General features: G+C 39.6%; 1 protein-coding gene across 2 annotated transcripts in view; it reads left to right on the top strand.

Annotated features, from left to right (window-relative positions):
* Window positions 1-20,098, top strand: part of GALC (galactosylceramidase) — a 57,493-nt gene that overhangs the window by 19,806 nt on the left and 17,589 nt on the right. For both annotated transcript variants that reach the window (XM_027552661.1, XM_027552663.1), the window contains exons 6-10: window positions 485-523; window positions 5,161-5,291; window positions 12,977-13,132; window positions 14,022-14,146; window positions 15,648-15,775. In XM_027552661.1, the coding sequence (XP_027408462.1) occupies window positions 485-523; window positions 5,161-5,291; window positions 12,977-13,132; window positions 14,022-14,146; window positions 15,648-15,775 (579 nt within the window). The remainder of the gene's footprint in view (window positions 1-484; window positions 524-5,160; window positions 5,292-12,976; window positions 13,133-14,021; window positions 14,147-15,647; window positions 15,776-20,098) is intronic.

Genomic DNA, 20,098 nt, shown 5'->3' with positions numbered 1-20,098 from the left:
AGGTTTTTAAAAATACTATTTTAATTAAAAATTATGTTGTCTTATAAATATCTATCAGAGAAGGCAGTGGCACCCCACTCCAGTACTCTTGCCTGGAAAATCTCATGGATGGAGGAGCCTGGTGGGCTGCAGTCCATGGGGTCGCTAAGAGTCGGCACGACTGAGCGACTTCACTTTCACTTTTCACTTTCATGCATTGGAGAAGGAAATGGCAACCCACTCCAGTGTTCTTGCCTGGAGAATCCCATGGACGGAGGAGCCTGGTGGGCTGCCGTCTATGGGGTCGCACAGAGTCGGACACGACTGAAGTGACTTAGCAGCAGCATAAGTATCTATAAAGTTGATAGCAGGAGATTCTATTAAGTAAGAAAAATGGCTTTCCAGATAATATGAAAGATGGTGAGAGAAGAGGCATCTTAGTGGTAGCGTTTACTTTCTGGCACAAAATCTTACAATTCTGACATTTTGACTTTCTGTTTTGCAGATATGGAATGAGAGGGCATTTGACATTAATTATATCAAGGTCTGTACAACTTTAAAATCTTTTTATCTTTAAGTTATTAGTGAAAAATCCCTTTATAGTTCCATGGAAATCAGTAGTAGGAACACTGCATTTTGTACAGCACAGTGATGTGTTTTGCCAGTTGTAACATAAAATTATATAATTCCTTCTAATCCCCAAATTGCCTTTGTCTATAGAGTTGTGGTGAATTTTCCTATTTAAAAATTCATTATTTGTATAATTATGATAATTGTTATAGAACAACTATATCATTTAGATTTTTAGAATGTCAAGAAATGTTAAATTTTTCTTTCATTGTCATGTATCAAATTTGTAGTATATTATCTCATTCTTGTTTTCTTTGGAAACAAGAAATTCTTATTTGTTTCTTTCTCCTGTTTCTTTCTTTCTTTCTCCCGTTACATTGGAGTGTGTTGTATGTTTCTATTTGTGATTAGCAAATAGATAGCAACTAATATTTGCAAAGTGTGTTTCTTTTAGAGGTACTTTGCCTAAATATTTATCTCTCTCTAATTCTTACTGCCCCTTTATGGGGTAGCTACTGTTATTACTATTTTTTAGGAAAGGAAAATCTGAGAGTAATAGCCCTTCCCATCACTGGAAAACAGATGGCAGTTTAACTTTTCAAGTGGAGATATTCTCTGGTTTACTTTATAGTTCTGTTTGTCTTGTTTTATTATGTCTTTTCTCTAAGAAATAGAATTTCATGGTTACATTTTTTTTTCTTTAAATTGAGTGTCTTATTCTTTTAAGCACGTCATATCCACTAAATTTATTTCATTTATTTATTCAGTCAGTCAGCCAGGAAGCATTTACTCAACACCTAGTTTGTCAGACAACGTATATGTGCTTGGAATACAAGGATAAAACGTGCTTTTTCTACCCAAAAAGAGTTCACATTTGGGGACTGTAGAGTCCCATATGACCAACTGAAATATCAGTCATGATTTATTTAGCAGAATAGTGCTTGTCAGGGGGCGCAGAGAGGAGTTGATGCCTGTATCTGAGATTAGGGAATTCTATTTAAAGACTAGTTGGAATCTTCAAGCTGGGATGGATAGGAACTCCACAAGTTGCTAAGGCAGACGATGCCATTGGGAAGACGTGAAGACGGGGAAGTAAAGGGGTTTGGGGGCAGAGCAAGTGGAGAAAGATGGATTAGACCAGCAGGGGCACTGAGCCATCAATAGGCTGGTGTGTTTTGGATTAACGGCATGATTTAGTCACTAGTTGTGCGGAGGAGAAGGCAGAGATTGAGAGGATTGAATGCAGCCAGAGCCGGGTAACTCAAAGTTAACTGCAGGGGGCAGGCATTACCAGCGAAGGGGTGAGAGTGCGGCAGGGTGGGTGGGTGGCTGTGGAGGGCAAGGAGTCGTTAGTGGCAAGCTGGGACTAGGATGAGTACAGGTCTGATGAGAGCAGCAGGAAGACAGAGCAGAAGCCAAGTTAGTGCCCATATCCCGTGTAGCCCTATAGTCAGGTAGACCGTGTTGCTGTGATGAACTCTCATCTTCCCAAACTTGACATTTCAAGTCCCGCCCCGCTCCACCGCCCCGCCAACCCCCACCTTGGGATTACACATGTTCTCTTTGAGAGAAGTGAAAGTGAAAGTGACATTGCTCAGTCATGTCCGACTCTTTGCGACCCCATGGACTGTCGCCCACCAGGCTCCTCCATTCATGGGATTTTCCAGGCAAGAATACTGGAGTGGGCTGCCATTTCCTTCTCTAGGGGATCTTCCCAACCCAGGGATCAAACCTGGGTCTCCTGCATTGCAGACAGGTGCTTTACCATCTGAGCCACCAGGGAAGCCCATATGATTGTTTTTAGCTTTCAAATGTATTTCATTTGAAAGAAGCTTTAAAAGCATTAGAATTTAGTTTCATATTTGTTTTAAGCTAATGGTCTGCAACTAAGGTGGTTGTTTTATTTATTTGTTTTTACTATTAAGAGCCTGTTGCGTATTCCTTTGCATTCTAATTCAGCTTGCCTGATTTGAAAGACTAATTCCTATTCTAAGACTCATCATCAGTGTTCTAAATGTTTTAGACTTTGTTTCCTTTTCTCTCAAACTGTAGTTTGCCTGCAGTAACACATCTTAGGAACTAACTTGTAGTTTGCATTTGCCATTTTTGTAGTAATATTTTCCTAAAATCTGTGTCCTGTTTGTTAAAAGGCCCATGAGAGAGAGTTCAATAATGGCACATGAATGCAGGTATTGAGATTCAATAAGCTTAATGAATATATATTCCATATAGTATAGTAAGATGGCCCCTGGAAATAATAAGGATTTGTCTTTAAGAGTAGAAATAAATATAGTACAAACAAGCAATGTATGTGAAGATGGCAAGGCTATTTTTTTCTTTTATTTTTGCTGTTTACATTGTATTTGGGATTCCCTGGTGGCTCAGATGGTAAAGCATCTGCCTGCAATGCGAGAGACCCAGATTTGATCCTTGTGTCAGGAAGACCCCTTGAGAAGGACATGGCAACCCACTCCAGTATTCTGGCCTGGAAAATCCCATGGACAGAGGAGCCTGGTGGGCTATAGTCCCTGGGGTTGCAAAGAGTCGGACACGACTGATTGACGTCACCACACTGTATTTATGATTGACTTTGTTTTTCAATTGTGTCTGGAAAATCCCTTATAGGATCTGAGCGTAGTGAATGGAAATGGATGTCTCTGGACCCTCGTTCAGTTCAATCAGAACAGCATCCTTTCCATTTATCTTATAAGTAATATTTCTGTCTAGACTTTTGTGGGGGGAGAGGGAGGGTGGAAAGGGAAAGATTCCACAGCAAAAACATTTGGAATACATTAGATAAAGCTTTGCTCAAAGAATGCTACTTTTCATCCTCATTTTGGCAATTTATGTATAAAACACAGTTTCTAGACTCGTATATTTTACAGTATTATTTGAATATACCATATTAAAAAGTAAGCGATTTTAGAGATGATGCTCTAGGAATAGAATTAGAAAAAATAGATCATCATGATAAATACAAATGTGACTGAGTTGCTCTACCTCCTCTCTGTAAGAGTAAGAAAGAACTTCAGAGTGATGAGACTCAAGCTGGTCTCCTAACAGAGAGCTCGGGATTCTGAGTTCTACTGAATCTTGAGTTTGTTGTTTAGATGCCAAGTTGTGTCCAACTCTTGAGAGTTAGTTGATCTCTAAGGATCTGTTCAGATTGCTTTCAGAGTGGAATTGGTGAGAGCACATTATTTGGAAATTTCTTTAGTTCAGAAAACTCAGAATGTGAAAAGAGAGCTTGTGAAATTCTTTGTTCCCCCTTAATCAATATTTACTGAGTGCCTGCAACTATGAGCCTGATAGTTCAGAGTGCATGGGGGTGTCGCAGTGAGTTCACACACAGCTGTCCATCGAGAACTACTGTTTTGAGATCGGCATCTTCTGCTCCTGGGTGAAATGATGTCCCCTCTTCTCGGGTCCTGCTGCATGTATTGGCAGTCCATACTGCTCAGTATGGACCACTCTGTGATTGTCTAGGACACCCTGTTAGTGTTAGCGTGCTGCCAAGTGTGTTTGCCACTGGACGGCGAGGACCCTGTCTTGTGCCTCTTTCGGGGCCCTCTTGGGGCCCAAGCACAAAACAAAGCGCTCTTGCTCTGTGAATTTATTCCTGTTACAGTTTAGCTTGTTGTTTTTAATCTGGTGGGCGGGTAGTCCTACAGACTGATTTTATTGCCTGTGCTGTGTATATGAAAGCATTGAGGGTAACAAAAGAATATTTCTTGTTTCTACTTATAGCATGATGCAGAATTCTAATAATTGTAGTACTTTAAGTAATGGCAGAATATTTAAAGACATTGAAAAATGCTCAAAATAAAATGAAAAGTTAGGGCATTTCGTGTGTGTGTGCTCAGTTGTGTCTGACTCTTTACCACCCCCTGGAGCCCACCAGGCAATGTGTATTTAATCTGATCCCAATTTACTGTGTCTGCATAAGAAAACTGGAGAAGGCAATGGCACCCCACTTCAGTACTCTTGCCTGGAAAATCCCATGGATGGAGGAGCCTGGTGGGCTGCAGTCCATGGGGTTTCGAAGAGTCGGACACGACTGAGCGACTTCACTTTCACTTTTCACTTTCATGCATTGGAGAAGGAAATGGCAACCCACTCCAGTGTTCTTGCCTGGAGAATCCCAAGGACGGTGGAGCCTGGTGGGCTGCCGTCTATGGGGTCGCACAGAGTCGGACACGACTGAAGTGACTTAGCAGCAGCAGCAGCATAAGAAAATTCCTGTAAGAATTCATATCAGAGTAGTGTTTTTTTATGGATATTACTGCTCTGATTTAAAAAAAAAATTTCCACCATTGCACCCAAATTTTCTATGGCTAAACGTAATTTTAAAGTCAGAGGGAAAATCCTTCTAAAATATTTTTGCCTCTTGGGTTTTTTTTTTTTTTTTTCTTTTTACATTCCCATGAAGTAGATTATTTTAGTGATAGTGTTTTTTTACCTCTCCACATGGGGCACATTTCTCTTGAGAAATAATGTTGACACTCTCATCCTACTTGTTGAATCTGAAGACACTTTAGCTCACTTGGTTGTAAGTCAGCAGCTGAAAACTCATTTTTAACCTTTCCTGTGTTCTGTTTCTCTCTCTGAAAGGTGTTAAGAAGAATGCTGAACCATCAAGGTCTCCAGCACGTGAAAATCATAGCGAGTGATAATCTCTGGGAGCCCATTTCTGCTTCTATGCTGCTTGACCCTGAGCTCTTGAAGGTGATTGATGTAATAGGGTAAGGAATGTTTTACTTTGAGAATGAACAGTTTCTGGTTGGTTGCTCAGTTGATGGTGCCTTTGTTTTTGCCTGCTTTTCCCCTTTTGATTATATTTTCAGAAGGTTGCTTTCTTGTATTTACTTAACTAAAGCATGTATAAATGATACTTCATTCCTTTTTTTCTTTGAAAGGTATGTATTTTGGGAATCTTTCTATGACAATGTAATAATGTATTGATGACTTTTGAAATATTGTGTCAGTGTTCAGAAATACAAAACATGATTTTATTTAGATTAAGGGGCAGAGTAGTGTTTACATTTTAGAAATTATGAAGGCAGTGTTGTCTCTCCCTCCCCCTAAGTGTTCCTGTCTTGCTCAATTTGGATTCTCATTCAAGGAGCTTATTCTCATGGTGAGACTCTACCATTCCAGAAAGGATTTGTTGTTGTTTAGTCTCTCAGTCGGGTTCGACTCTTTGTGACCCCATGGACTGCAGCACACCAGCCTTTCCTGTCCTTCACTATCTCCCAGAGTTTGACTCAATGGACATGAGTTGGAGCAATGATGCCATCCAACCATCTCATCCTCTGTTGTCCCCTTCTCCTCCTGCCTTCAATCTTTCCCAGCATTAGGGTCTTTCCAAATGAGTCAGCTCTTCCTATCAGGTGGCCAAAGTACTGGAGCCTCAGCTTCATCATCAGTCTTTCCAGTGACTACTCAGGACTGATTTCTTTTAGAATGGACTGGTTGGATCTCCTTGCAGTCCAAGGGACTCTCAAGTGCCTTCTCCAACACCACAGTTCAAAAAGGTCTTTGGTGCTCAGCCTTCCTTATGGTCCAACTCTCACATCCATACATGACTATTGGAAAATCCATAGCTTAGATTATTTCCTGCCTATTTCTGAAATAGTTAAGAGTTTCAGTTTGTATTGTTTAGTATGGGGACCACTAGCCACAGGTGTTACGGAACGCTTGAAATGTGGTTAGTCTAAACTGAGGAGTGTTAAAAGTGTAAAGCACACACTGGATTTTAAAGATATGTTAATAATAGAAAACTAAGTTATTAATTATTTTTCATATTGATTACATGTGTTGAATGATAGTATTTTGGGTATATTGGGTTAAACAAAATATATGATTAAAATTTTGTTTTTTTTTAAACATAGCTACTAGAAGATTTAAAGTTACTTTGTATAGCTCACATTGTATTCCTATTGGACCAATCTGGTTTAAACTGTGACAGTATTGTGTTTAACCTCTTAGTGAATTTGTTGTTGGGGCCTTGGCCCCAGTTTCCAGCCTGTGAAGCCAGTTGTTGTCAGTGCTTCCATCAGGGTAGGGTCTGCCCCTGTGGAATGAGTACCTGTTGGTCACCTGTCACCTCCACTGTTTCCACATTCTGTCTGCTGATCCTGCCCAGTCCCGATGCTGCAAGACTCCTGGGGACTCTCTGTCACCTGGTTTTGATGGGGATATTGTCTGTGGGTTGTAATTTCCATCATGAGATTGGTCTGTTTGGTTTCAGGAGGAGTAGTGTGCAGAGTTTCAGAAACTGGGCTGCTACCATGATCCACCTTGTCTATAAGTTTTATTTCTCCTGTAATACACATATGTTTTTCTGATAGGATAAACTTTGGTTTACTTTCAGTGATCTTAATCTTGTCATTTAAAGTTTGAAAAATCATGCCATGAAATGATAGAGACGTTTTGCCTAATTATATGCATTTAAAAATTATTCTTAAAGAACTTTTACATTATTTTGTTGAACTGTAGATCTGGGCATCACAAGAGACCTGAATTTCAATATCAGTTCAACCCTCTTTTCTCAGATTATTTGATAAATCACTCAGGTTTAAAATGTAACAGTTTCTTTATTTTCTGAATGAGCGATATAATACCTATTTCTATAGCTTTGAAAGAGATGCTTTTTGGGATTTTAAAGATAATGCATACTCTTTATAGAAAATTTGGAAACTGTAGAAAACTATAGAGTTGGAACTTACTCAAAATCTTAATATCTAGAGATCATTAATAGCATTATAGCATGATATTTTCCAGAGTATTATTTTTTATATTGAGTATTTTTATTTTTACCAGAGACATACCAGATATACATTTGACTGAGTGATAACTAGATGAGTCTTAAAATTAGCATTTCTTTGAGAGGTCAAAACTGAATATTATGATCATGGAATGAAGTTCTGGGATATAGAATAAGGGCTTCCCAGGTGGTATTAGTGGTAAAGAACCTGTCTACCAGTGCAGGAGATGTAAGAGAAACGTGTTTGATCCTTGGGTCAGGAAGATCCCCAGGAGGAGGACATGGCAACCCACTCCATTATTCTTGCCTGGAAAATCCCATGGACAGAGGAACTGGAAAGGCTATAGTCCACAGGGTCGCAGAGAGTCAGACATGACTTTGAAGTGACTTAGATCAGATCATCAAAATGTTCAGTTCAGTCGCTCAGTTGTATCGGACTCTTTGCGACCCCATGAATCACAGCACGCCAGGCCTCCTTGTCCATCACCATCTCCCAGAGTTCACTCAAACTCACGTCCATCGAGTCAGTGATGCCATCCAACCATCTCATCCTCTGTTGTCCCCTCTTCCTCCCGCCCCCAATCCCTCCCAGCATCAGAGTCTTTTCCAATGAGTCAACTCTTCCCATGAGGTGGCCAAAGTACGGGAGTTTCAGCTTTAGCATCATTCCTTCCAAAGAACACCCAGGGCTGATCTCCTTTAGAATGGACTGGTTGGATCTCCTTGCAGTCCAAGGGACTCTCAAGAGTCTTCTCCAACACCACAGTTCAAAAGCATCAATTCTTTGGTGCTCAGCTTTCTTCACAGTCCAACTCTCACATCCATACATGACCACAGGAAAAACAATAGCCTTGACTAGACGGACCTTTGTTGGCAAAGTAATGTCTCTGCTTTTCAATATGCTATCTAGGTTGGTTATAACTTTCCTTCCAAGGACTAAGCGTCTTTTAATTTCATGGCTGCAGTCACCATCTGCAGTGATTTTGGAGCCCAGAAAAATAAAGTCTGACACCGTTTCCACTGTTTCCCCATCTATTTCCCATGAAGTGATGGGACCAGATACCATGATCTTTGTTTTCTGAATGTTGAGCTTGAAGCCAACTTTTTCACTCTCTTCTTTCACTTTCATCAAGAGGCCTTTTAGTTCCTCTTCACTTTCTGCCGTAAGGGTGGTGTCATCTGCATATCTGAGGTTATTGATATTTCTCCCGGCAGTCTTGATTCCAGCTTGTGTTTCTTCCAGCCCAGCGTTTCTCATGATGTACTCTGCATATAAGTTAAATAAACAGAGTGACAATATACAGCCTTGATGTACTCCTTTTCCTATTTGGAACCAGTCTGTTGTTCCATGTCCAGTTCTAACTGTTGCTTCCTGACCTGCATACAGATTTCTCAAGAGGCAGGTCAGGTGGTCTGGTATTCCCATCTCTTTCAGAATTTTCCACAGTTTATACAGCCTTGATGTACTCCTTTTCCTATTTGGAACCAGTCTGTTGTTCCATGTCCAGTTCTAACTGTTGCTTCCTGACCTGCATACAAACTTCTCAAGAGGCAAGTCAGGTGGTCTGGTATTCCCATCTCTTTCAGAATTTTCCACAGTTTCTTGTGATCCACACAGTCAAAGGCTTTGGCATAGTCAGTAAAGCAGAAATAGATGTTTTTCTGGAACTCTCTTGCTTTTTCGATGATCCAGTGGATGTTGGCAATTTGATCTCTGGTTCCTATGCCTTTTCTAAAACCAGCTTGAACAACTGGAAGTTCACAGTTCACGTATTGCTGAAGCCTGGCTTGGAGAATTTTGAGCCTTACTTTGCCAGCGTGTGAGATGAGTATAATTATGTCGCAGTTTGAGCATTCTTTGGCATTGCCTTTCTTTGGGATTGGAATGAAAACTGACCTTTCCCAGTCCTGTGGCCACTGCTGAGTTTTCCAAATTTGCTGGCATATCGAGTGCAGCACTTTCACAGCATCATCTTTCAGGATTTGAAATAGCTCAACTGGAATTCCATCACCTCCCATAGCTTTGTTCGTAGTAATGCTTTCTAAGGCCCACTTGACTTCACATTCCAGGATATCTGGCTCGAGGTCAGTTATCACACCATCGTGATTATCTAGGTCATGAAGATCTTTTTTGTACAGTTCTTCTGTGTATTCTTGCCACCTCTTCTTAATACCTTCTGCTTCTCTTAGGTCCATACCATTTCTGTCCTTTATCGAGCCCATCTTTGCATGAAATGTTCCCTTGGTATCTCTAATTTTCTTGAAGAGATCTCTAGTCTTTCCCATTCTGTTTTCCTCTATTTCTTTGCACTGATCACTGAGGAAGGCTTTCTTATCTCTTCTTGCTATTCTTTGGAACTCTGCATTCCTATGTTTTATCTTTCCTTTTCTCCTTTGCTCTTCAGTTCTCTTCTTTTCAGAGCTATTTGTAAGGCCTCCTCAGACAGCCATTTTTCTTTTTTACATTTCTTTTCCATGGGGATGGTCTTGATCCTTGTCTCCTGTACAATGTCACGAACCTCAGTCCATAGTTCATCAGGTACTCTTGTCTATCAGATCTAGTCCCTTAAATCTATTTCTCACTTCCACTGTATAATCATAAGGGATTTGATGTATGATTTATGGATCAAAATGTTACAGTTTATTAAAATTATGTAATTGCAGAGAACAGTAGTCAGATTTTCCAAGTTGGGATTTATAGTTCCAGAACATGAATTCTCAACCCTGTTAGGTGCTAGCTTTCTTTTTGGGTTTCTGTTGTGCATTTTTACAGTACTGATGAGGTGTCTGTTTTCACCTGAGGTCAGTGATTCAGGTGGAATCTTATTTTCCTCTGATTCCTTATTTTATATTCTTTATTATATATTCATTTTTCCTTAGGAAACCATGGAACACCAGATTGATGTGCCTTACTTCATCTTTACTAGGATAATTAATTCCCAAGTAGGATTTTTTTTTCTTAAAGACTCATGACGGAAATGGAATTAAATAACTAAAAACTAAAGTTTGTTGTTTTTCAGTCGCTCACTCAGGCCCAGCTCTTTGTGACCCCATGGACTGCAGCACACCAGACTTCCCTGTCTTTCACCATCTCCCGGAGCTTGCTCAAACTCCTATCCATTGAATTGATCATGCCATCTAACCGTCTTATCCTCTGTCATCCCCTTCTCATGCCTTCAATCTTTCCCAGCATTGGAGTCTTTTCCATTGAGTTAGCTTTCACATCAGGTGGCCAAAGTATTGGAGCTTCAGCATCTGTCCTTCCAATGAATATTCAGGACTGATCTCCTTTAGGATGGACTGGTTGGATCTCCTTGCAGTCCAAGGGACTCTCAAGAGTCTTCTTCAACACCACAGTTCAAAAGCATTGATTCTTTGGTGCTCAGCATCTTTATGGTCCAGCTCTCACATCCATACATGACTATAGCTTTGACTATACAGACCTTTGTTGGGAAAGTAATGTCTTTGCTTTTTAATACACACTCTAGGTTTGTCATAGCTTTTCTTCCAAGGAGCAAGCATCATTGAATTTCATGGCGGCAGTCACCATCTGCAGTGATTTTGGATCCCAAGAAAATAAAGTCTGTTACTGTTTCCCCATCTATTTGCCATGAAGTGATGGGACTGGATGCCATGATCTTTGTTTTCTGAATGTTGAGTTTTAAGCCAACTTTTTCACTCTCCTCTTTCACTTTCATGAAGAGGCTCTTTAGTTCTTCTTCACTTTCTGCCATAAGGGTAGTATCATCTGCATATCTGAGATTATTGATATTTCTGCTGGCAGTCTTGATGCCAGCTTGTGCTTCATCCAGCCATGCATTTTGCATGATGTACTCTGCATAAGTTAAATAAGCAGGGTGATAATATACAGCCTTGGTTTACTCCTTTCCCAATTTTGAACCAGCCCGTTGTTCCATGTCCTGTTCTAACTGTTGCTTCTTGGCCAACATACAGGTTTCTCAGGAGGCAGGGAAGGTGGTCTGGTAGTTCCATGTCCTTCAGAATTTTCCAGACTAAAATAGGTCTTCACAATCATTCTTTTAATGTTAAGAATACTACTGTTCCAAACCACAAAGATAAGAATTGTAATATGATTCAGTCTCTGTTATTTTGCTTGTATTTTTGTTAAATTTTTTGTCAGTAGTTGTTGGCTTAAGAAGTACACACTCTTCTCCCTAGAGTTCATGTGCTAACTCTTATACTGTTAGCCTCTTTTCTATTTTACATTTGAAATTTCTTAATTGTTTTTATATTCAATAATCAGTCACTTCCACAACCATCATTATGACAATATTTTAGCCTTGGAACACTAAATGTACATTTATATTTCAGTTGACTCCTCCCAAATGCCAGAAGAAGGGAGAAGTTCATTGCTCTGGGAAGGGTTTCTCCACCTCTGCACTTTGATGTTCTTCGCTGGATAGTTCTTTGCTGTGGGGACATGCTAGGGGCATTGTAGGCTGTTTAGCAGCGTCTCTGGCCTCTGCACACTAGAGAATGGTAGCAACTCCTGCTGTGGCTTCTCCACCAGGCAGAGTCACTCAAGTTGAGAACCACCACTGCTCTGGGTTTAATAACTTCTTATTTTTATTCAAAGAAGAGTCCTCTGGGTTTTTGTTGGTTTTGTTTTAGTGTTTTTGTTTTTGCTGGGGAATAAATGCCAAGCTGTCTTTCTCTGTGTGAGGGGTAGAGCAGGGGAGGAAATACTATTGATACTTTATGTAATAAGCTCATTAGTCTTTTTTTTTAATTAAATAAATACTGTATCTCTTTATAACAAATCAACTGGGTCTTCCTTGTGATAACTTCTCTAGTGGTGGCCTGTGCACTTCTGTCATTATTGCCTCACAGCATGTGGGTTCCCTGACCAGGAATTGAACCTGCGTCCCTTGCATTGCAAGGTGGATTCTTAAGCACTGGGCTGCCAGGGAAGTCTTACTTTTGGTTTTCTTTTTCACTCCTTCCTTTCTACTGTCCAAGCTCACTACATCCCCTGGGAAGTCTGAATCCTGTCTCCACATCATTCATCTCTTGGAATGTTCTAGGCCTCTTCTGCTGCCTCCATCTGTCGACATCCTTCCCTTCTTGTTATGGTTTCCAGGAAGAGGTCTTTCCCACTGATGATCTCCCCGCTTCTGTTCGTTGTAAGTGCATCTCATCCTCAGGGCATCCTGAGACTTTGGTGGGAAGCAGATGCTTACATACAGCCTGACATCTACCTGGAAGTTGCCCATTGTTTTAAAATAGAAAACCTTGGCAAAGACACATATGTTTGTTCACTCAATGAAAGTTGTAGCTGCTCAGTTGCGTCTGACTCTGTGACCCCATGGAATAGTCCATGGAATTCTCCAGGCCCGAATACTGGAGTGGGTAGCCGTTCCCTTTTTCAGGAAATCTTCCCTTCCCAGGTATTGAGCCCAGGTCTCCCAGATTGCAGGCAGATTCTTTACCAGCTGAGCCATCAGGGAAGCCCACGAATACTGGAGTGGGTAGTCTATCCCTTCTCCAGCAAATCTTCCTGACCCAGGAATTGAACCGGGGTCTCCTGCCTTGCAGGCGAATTCTTTCCCAGTGGAACTACCAGGGAGGGTATTTACTCAGTAAATACATGGAAGTGCCTGTTCTGACTTTTTACATTTCCTCCCTCTCTTTCTTTTCTAGAGCTCATTACCCTGGGACACTTACAGTAAAGGATGCTAGGTTGACTAAGAAGAAGCTTTGGTCTTCTGAAGATTTTAGCACTGTAAATGGTGATATGGGTGCAGGCTGCTGGGGTCGCATATTGAATCAGAATTACGTCAATGGCTACATGACTTCGTAAGTTATTAAAACTTTCAAAGGTTTTCATTTTGAAAAATTTCAAAGCATAATAAGTAAAAAAAAGTACAATGGACTTCCATAGTCTTACAACCTAAATTCAGTGATTTAAGCATTTGCCTTATTTCGTTCATCCATCCTATACCTAACATGTGTCAGCTCTAGAAAGAGAAGGCAGGAAGCTGCGAACAGAAATAGAGCTTATTTTGGGGTCTGATATATTGTCTTAGATATGGTTAAGTTATTTCCCTGACTTAGATGCTTTTGTTCCCTTAAAATCAGTTACTACTGAGACCTCTTCTGCAGGGGCAAGCATTGTGGGCAGGCTTAGACCACAAAGTGGCTTAGGCCTTAAATGGCTCCTCTTGTATCAAGAGAGTTATGTGTGGTTCTCTTCCCCTGCCCTGTCTGCCTACACCATCACTTGAGCCCTGGCAGTCGGACTCTTAAGAGTTCTCATTGTAAAACTTTACAGCCGCTGAGTCAGGTCATGAAATTATGTCATGAAACTGGGGCATTAAGAAGGCTGATTGTCAAAAAGAAAGCAGGTATAGATAAAGTCTTTATCTGTATTTGACTCACGTTTGTGGTACTGGTAGGTCGTGACTCTTTTTCTGGTTTTACCATTGTGCAGTAAAAATTGTGCACTTCATATACATTTGTATTTTTTATTATATGATTCACTATTAAAAATATTGCATCCCTCATTTGATTTTTCAAAATGTGGGTGAACTTAGGCAACTTAAATTTTCTTGTTTTGGGTGGTAATTTTACCACTTGCATATATTTGTGTAAACTTTGCTAAGGTCTTTTATACTATAGGCTTCTAGACATTTACACTTTTATTACAAGCTGCTTGGTGTTTCTCTTTTATCAAACAATCTTTTAGCACCATTGCTTGGAACTTGGTGGCCAGTTACTATCAGCAGTTGCCATATGGGCGTTGTGGACTGATGACTGCTCAGGAGCCATGGAGTGGGCACTACGTGGTGGAAGCTCCTATCTGGGTATCAGGTATGGTTCAGATCCCATCCCTCACTCCCTGCCTTTCTTTCTAAGAGACAAAGCAGAAAGCACTTAGAGGGAGTTATAGAAACAGTGTGTGTGTGTGTGTGTGTGTGCGCACACATGTGCACACATTGGTTTTAAGTGTATCTCTGTTTTAGCAAGATTTGTCCTAGTGTTTTATAAGACTCTTTCGGGTAACTAAGCTACTCTCTGTATTCCATTCTTGATTATTCTAAGACCAAGCTCTTTTTTTCCAGTTGATGTATTTTTCACAGGGATTTATAGTCATGACATTATTCTAAACTCAGGTTGTTCTTTAATAAATACGAAAATGCTAAGTTTTGGATTTGTATTAACTCCTTAAATTGGATTTGGTTAACTCCTTAAATGTTGACGTAGTTGGTCCCACATTATTTCAATGAACTAACGTACTTTTATAATTTTGTCACTGTTTCTTGGGGGGTTAATTTTGTCACTTCCCAAAATGAGACAAGGAGTATCACTCAGTACATTTCTAGGACAAGCTTTGGAGGTGCCCAATAAATAAGTATTGTGAAAATAAACTTGTTTAAAACCATAAAGCTTAGTTTTTGAAATATTTTGTTAACTTTTTGAAAACCATATTCTTTGTAGTTATATTAAGGTGATTTAAATAGAGATCAACAAAAACTGGGAGGAGATAACTTTATTTACTGTTGGAATAAAGTAGTTTTTCAGTAGTCTTGAACTGACAGAGTGTGGTTTATTTATTTTTTACCAGTCATTCTAAGAATATTCCCTTAATTATACCATTTAACTAGGCTAATTACTCAAAAGTTGAAACATGAGGCTGGCAAATATTTTTTCCAAAATAGAAATTAGCTGTTAGACTCAGTCATACTTGGGAAAGTTTTCCTTGTAACCGTCTCGGTTCTTTGGTCAATCTAATAATTGACAAAAGACAGATCACCAGGAAAAAAACCCATTTAATTTTGTACATAAAAATATGGGACTCAAGTTTGCAGTCAGGCAATTGAGGCTTTATAATGCCATCCTAAGCAAAGGAATGAGATAGGGACCTGGAGCTTTACAGGGGAAGAAGGCCATTTATAGAAAGAGATAGGGACCTGGAGCTTTACAGGGGAAGAAGGCCATTTATAGAAAGAGATAGGGACCTGGAGCTTTACAGGGGAAGAACACCATTCATTGGAAAAGAAGAACAGATATTTGCTGTGCCATGAAGATAAGTCTTTCAGATAAAAAGTTATTGTTGGTAATAGCTCTCTTTCTGGGCCGGGTCTCCTATCTAGATTCTTTCAGGCAGTTGAAGGAGAGAGAAATTTTTTCTTTAGTCTTCTGGGTCTTGATTGCCAGCAGTTCAAAATAATACACATGCTAAAGTGGCACATTTTGGGGTGGCATACTCTGTTCTCTTTCAGCCTCAAGTAAGTAGATAGCTTTTTATTTCTGGAAGAATCCTATTATCACCACTTTAATGTTATTTGGGTCTTTCTCTGCTTTTCTATAGCTCATACCACTCAGTTTACTCAACCAGGTTGGTATTACCTGAAGACAGTTGGCCATTTAGAGAGAGGAGGAAGCTACGTAGCTCTGACGGATGGCTTAGGTAACCTCACTGTCATCGTTGAAACTATGGTAATTCTTTGTCGTTTTTATTGGATTAATTCACTTTGTTAGTATTGGGGGAAAAAAAGCATAAAATGTAACTGAACACCTTAAAGAAAAAAAAGGAGCTTTTCTTTTCCATGTAGGATCCCAGGACTGGGATGATCAGTCTGTGGCTTGACCTGGTCACTCTCTGGGCTGAGGGTCCACCTGTGCAAACCTTCTCTTCCTTTCAGATTCATCCCAGGCGTGAAGGACCCAACTTTATGCCTTTTTTTCCCCCATTCTACACAGTTACGTGAAAATCTTTTTTGCAGCTTTGGTTTTAAAGAAATTCTGCCAGTTCTTCAAGTAGCTGAAGGGAAAGAGCATGAGAAATACTGATATTCTGCTTCTCTCCCAAAGATATTGTTGCCTTCACCTGGGAACTGGGAGGGAGGGAGCCCCATGTTCTTGACTGTACCTACTTGGCCTGGAGTTTCTGTCAGTCCAGCCTGAGAGGGACAGGGAGGGATGGCTTGTGGTTTAAATGCCATATACTCTTGATGCTCATACCGAGTTTTAGTAGATTTTCTTGAATACTTCTGTATTTGTAGTGTGCCCTTAGGATCATTTCCAGACTTTAGCATTATTATTATTTAAATAATTTTCACCAGTTTCGCTGGGAGTATATTTATGGAGCTCCTCACATTGACATTCTAGAAGCAGATCTCTCCTTTACTCATTAGATATGGTTTCCTTCAGTTCTTTGAACATTTTTAAATACCTGATATTTTAATGTGTTTTGTCTAAGAAGTATAATATCTAATAGGTAATGGCTAGGCTTTCTCAGACATCGTTTCTGTCAACTGCTTTTATATCTGTATATGGGCCATTCTTTCCTGTTTCTTTGCAAATATCATATATCATTTGTTGTATCATATATCATATATATATCATTTGTTGAAAGCTAGACACGTTACATAAAATAACCTGGACACTCTGGACATCAGATTCTTTCTCCTCTCTAGCATTTGTTGTTGCTTTTTGTCATGGTTGTTGCTGTTAATTTGCTTTGTGACTTTCCTGAACAGATTCTGTAGTTTGCAAGCTTTATCATGTATGGCCACTGAAATCTCTGCTCAGTTTTCTTAGTGGTCAGATCATGATGGTACAGCTTTCCTCATGTTTGGAGCTAGCAAGTGTCCCAGCCTTTGCTGACAGGCTCTGTATACGTAATGGGGGCATGCTTCAATGCCCAGGTGGGCGGTTTACAGCTCTGCCTTAGCTCTTACTTCCTGTTTGAGCCAAGCTCCCAGGGAGGCTTGAATTTCCCAGTAAAGCCATCTGGGGCTATAGTTTTCTTTGTGGAAAAGTTTTTTAACTATAAGTTTTTCAACTAAAAGTTTTTCAACTTCCTTTACAGATAAAGGGATATTCAGTTTGTCCATATCTTCTTCAGTGAGCTTTGGGTTTTTGTGTCTTCAAGGAAATTTGTCCATTTCATTTAAGTTGTTAAATTTCTCAGCACAAAGTTACTGCTATTATTCCCTGCTGTTTTCTTTATATATATACACACACACACACACACACACACACACACACACACACACATATATATACACTGTATTGATGTCACCTCTCTTAATGTTCATAATTGCAGTTTGTATTTTCTTTCTTCTTATTCTGGTTTCATGATTAGTCTGGCTAGAAGTTTATTCAATTCTGTTAATCTTCTCAAAGAATCAGCTTTTGGTTTCTCAATTATACAGTCTTGTTTTTCTGGTTTTGTTTGATTTATCGTTTCATCTCTATTATTTTCTTTCCTCTGCTTACTTTGTTTTTTTAAATTAAATTAAAAGTTTTATTGAAATATAATTGATTGACAATATTGTCTTAGTTTCAGGTACCCAGCATAATGATTCAATACTTTATAGGTTATGCTGCCTTTAAAATTATTACAATATGATGTCTGTATTTCTCTGTGCTTTACAGTGTACCCTTGTTGATTATCTGTTTTATACCTAGTAGTTTCTATCTCTGAATCCCATACCCTGCGCTTATTTTGGTTTTAATTTGCTCTTCTTTTGCTAGTATCTTAAGCTAAAGTTTCTGTTTTAGTGGCATCCCACAAATCCTGCTGTGCTGTGTTTTTATTTTTGTAAGTTCAAAATGCTTTCTAATTTCCCCTTTTATTTTTTTCTTTGAGACATAGATTATTTAGAAATTTGTTATTTAATTTGTAAATATTTGCAGATTTTTTTCAGACATTTTTGTTATTCATTTCTGACTTAATTCTGTTGTGGTCAGAGAATAGACTTTGTGGGACTTGAATCTTTTTGAATTTATGGAGACTTCTGTTATAGCTAAGAATGTGGTGTACTTTGGTAAATGTTCCTTGTACAGTTGAAAAGAATACATATTCTGCAGTTATGAATGAAGTGATCTATAGGTGTTAATCCAGGCAAATTGTTTGATAGTTTTGTTCAAATCACCTGTATCTTTGTTGATATTCTGTCTAGTTGTGTGTCAGTTATTGAGGGGAGGTATTAAAATCTCTAATTACAATTTAAAAATTTCCCACAAAACCTGGCCCAGAACCTTATATTGTTAAGTCCTCTGTGATTGTTAAATCCCATAAAGTAGGAACGATGTCACAGACTTCTTTTGATCCACACCACGGTAATGATGGCTTCCCTGGTGGCTCAGACAGTAAAGTGTCTGCCTGCAATGCGGGAGACCTGGGTTCAATCCCTGGGTTGGAAGGATCCCCTGGAGAAGGAAATGGCAACCTACTCCAGTACTCTTGCCTGGAAAATCCCATGGACAGAGGAGCTTGGTAGGTTATGGTCCATGGGGTTGCAAAGAGTCGAACATGACTGAGTGACTTCACTTTCCTTTTTTCCTTTACTTTATGGTAATGATTATTTTGAAAAAGTGATGTTGACAATGAGATTTGTTGTATATATTTAGCTGACTGAAGTTGTGCATTTGAAGGTTATACTTGGGTGAGATGCCTTCTTGGTGAAAACATCCCAAGCATGTCCTTTTTTTGGATGTATATCACTTAGAAAACAGAGCATAAGTTTAATCTTATGTGTATGCCATCAGATGACTCTGGAATTCAAAGTCTGACTCAGTCAAAATGCCATTAAGTTTTATTTTGAGTAGGTATATATAATGTTGTTGTTGGTCAGTTGCTCAGTCGTGTCCAACTCTTTGTGACCCTGTGGACTGCAGCACGCCAGGCTTCCCTGTCTTTCACCATCTGCTGGAGCTTGCTCAAACTCATGTCCATCGAGTCGGTGATGCCATCAACCATCTCGTCCTCTGTTGTCCCCTTCTCCTCCTGCCTTCAGTCTTTCTCAGCATCAGGGTCTTTTCTAATGAGTTGGCTATTTGCATCAGGTAGCTAAAGTTTGGAGCTTCAGCTTTAGCATCAGTCCTTCCAGTGAATATTCAGGACTGATTTCCTTTATGATGGACTGGTTGGATCTTCTGTGGTCCAAGGGACTCTCAAGAGTCTTCTCCAACATCACAGTTCAAAAGCATCAGTTCTTCGGTGCTCAGCTTTCTTTATGGTCCAACTCTCACACCCATACATGACTACTGGAAAAACCATAGCTTTGACTAGATGGACCTTTGTCGGCAAAGTAATGTCTGCTTTTAATATGCTGTCTAGATTGGTCATAGCTTTTCTTGCAAGGAGCAAGTATCTTTTAATTTCATGGCTGCAGTCACCATTGGCAGTGATTTTTGGAGCCCCCCAAAATAAAGTCTGTCACTGTTTCTATTGTTTCCCCATCTATTTGCCATGAAGTGATGGGACCAGATGTCATGATCTTAGTTTCTGAACATTGAGGTTTTTTTTTTTTTAATTTTATTTTTAAACTTTACATAATTGTATTAGTTTTGCCAATGGATTCATTTTGAACATTGAGTTTTAAACAAACTTTTTCACTTTCCTCCTTCACTTTCATCAAGAGGCTCTTTAGTTCTTCTTTGCTTTCTGCCATAAGGGTGGTGTCATCTGCATATCTGAGGTTATTGATATTTCTCCTGGAAATCTTGATTCCAGCTTGTGCTTCATCCAGCCCAGCATTTCTCAAGATGTACTCTGCATATAAGTTAAATAAGCACAGTGACAATATACAGCCTTGACATACACCTTTCCCAATTTTGAACCAGTCTGTTGTCCCATGTCTGATTCTGTTGCTTCTTGGCCTGCCTACAGATTTTTCAGGAGGCAGGTAATGTGGTCTGATATTCCCATCTCTTGATGAATTTCCCACAGTTTGTTGTGGTTCACATAGTCAAAGGCTTTAGTGTAGTCAATGAAGGAGAAGTAGATGTTTTTCTGGAATTCTCTTGCTT

This window comes from Bos indicus x Bos taurus, chromosome 10, assembly GCF_003369695.1.
Source record: "Bos indicus x Bos taurus breed Angus x Brahman F1 hybrid chromosome 10, Bos_hybrid_MaternalHap_v2.0, whole genome shotgun sequence".
NCBI classification, from domain to species: domain Eukaryota; kingdom Metazoa; phylum Chordata; class Mammalia; order Artiodactyla; family Bovidae; genus Bos; species Bos indicus x Bos taurus.
This window is presented reverse-complemented; position numbering and strand designations above follow the sequence as displayed.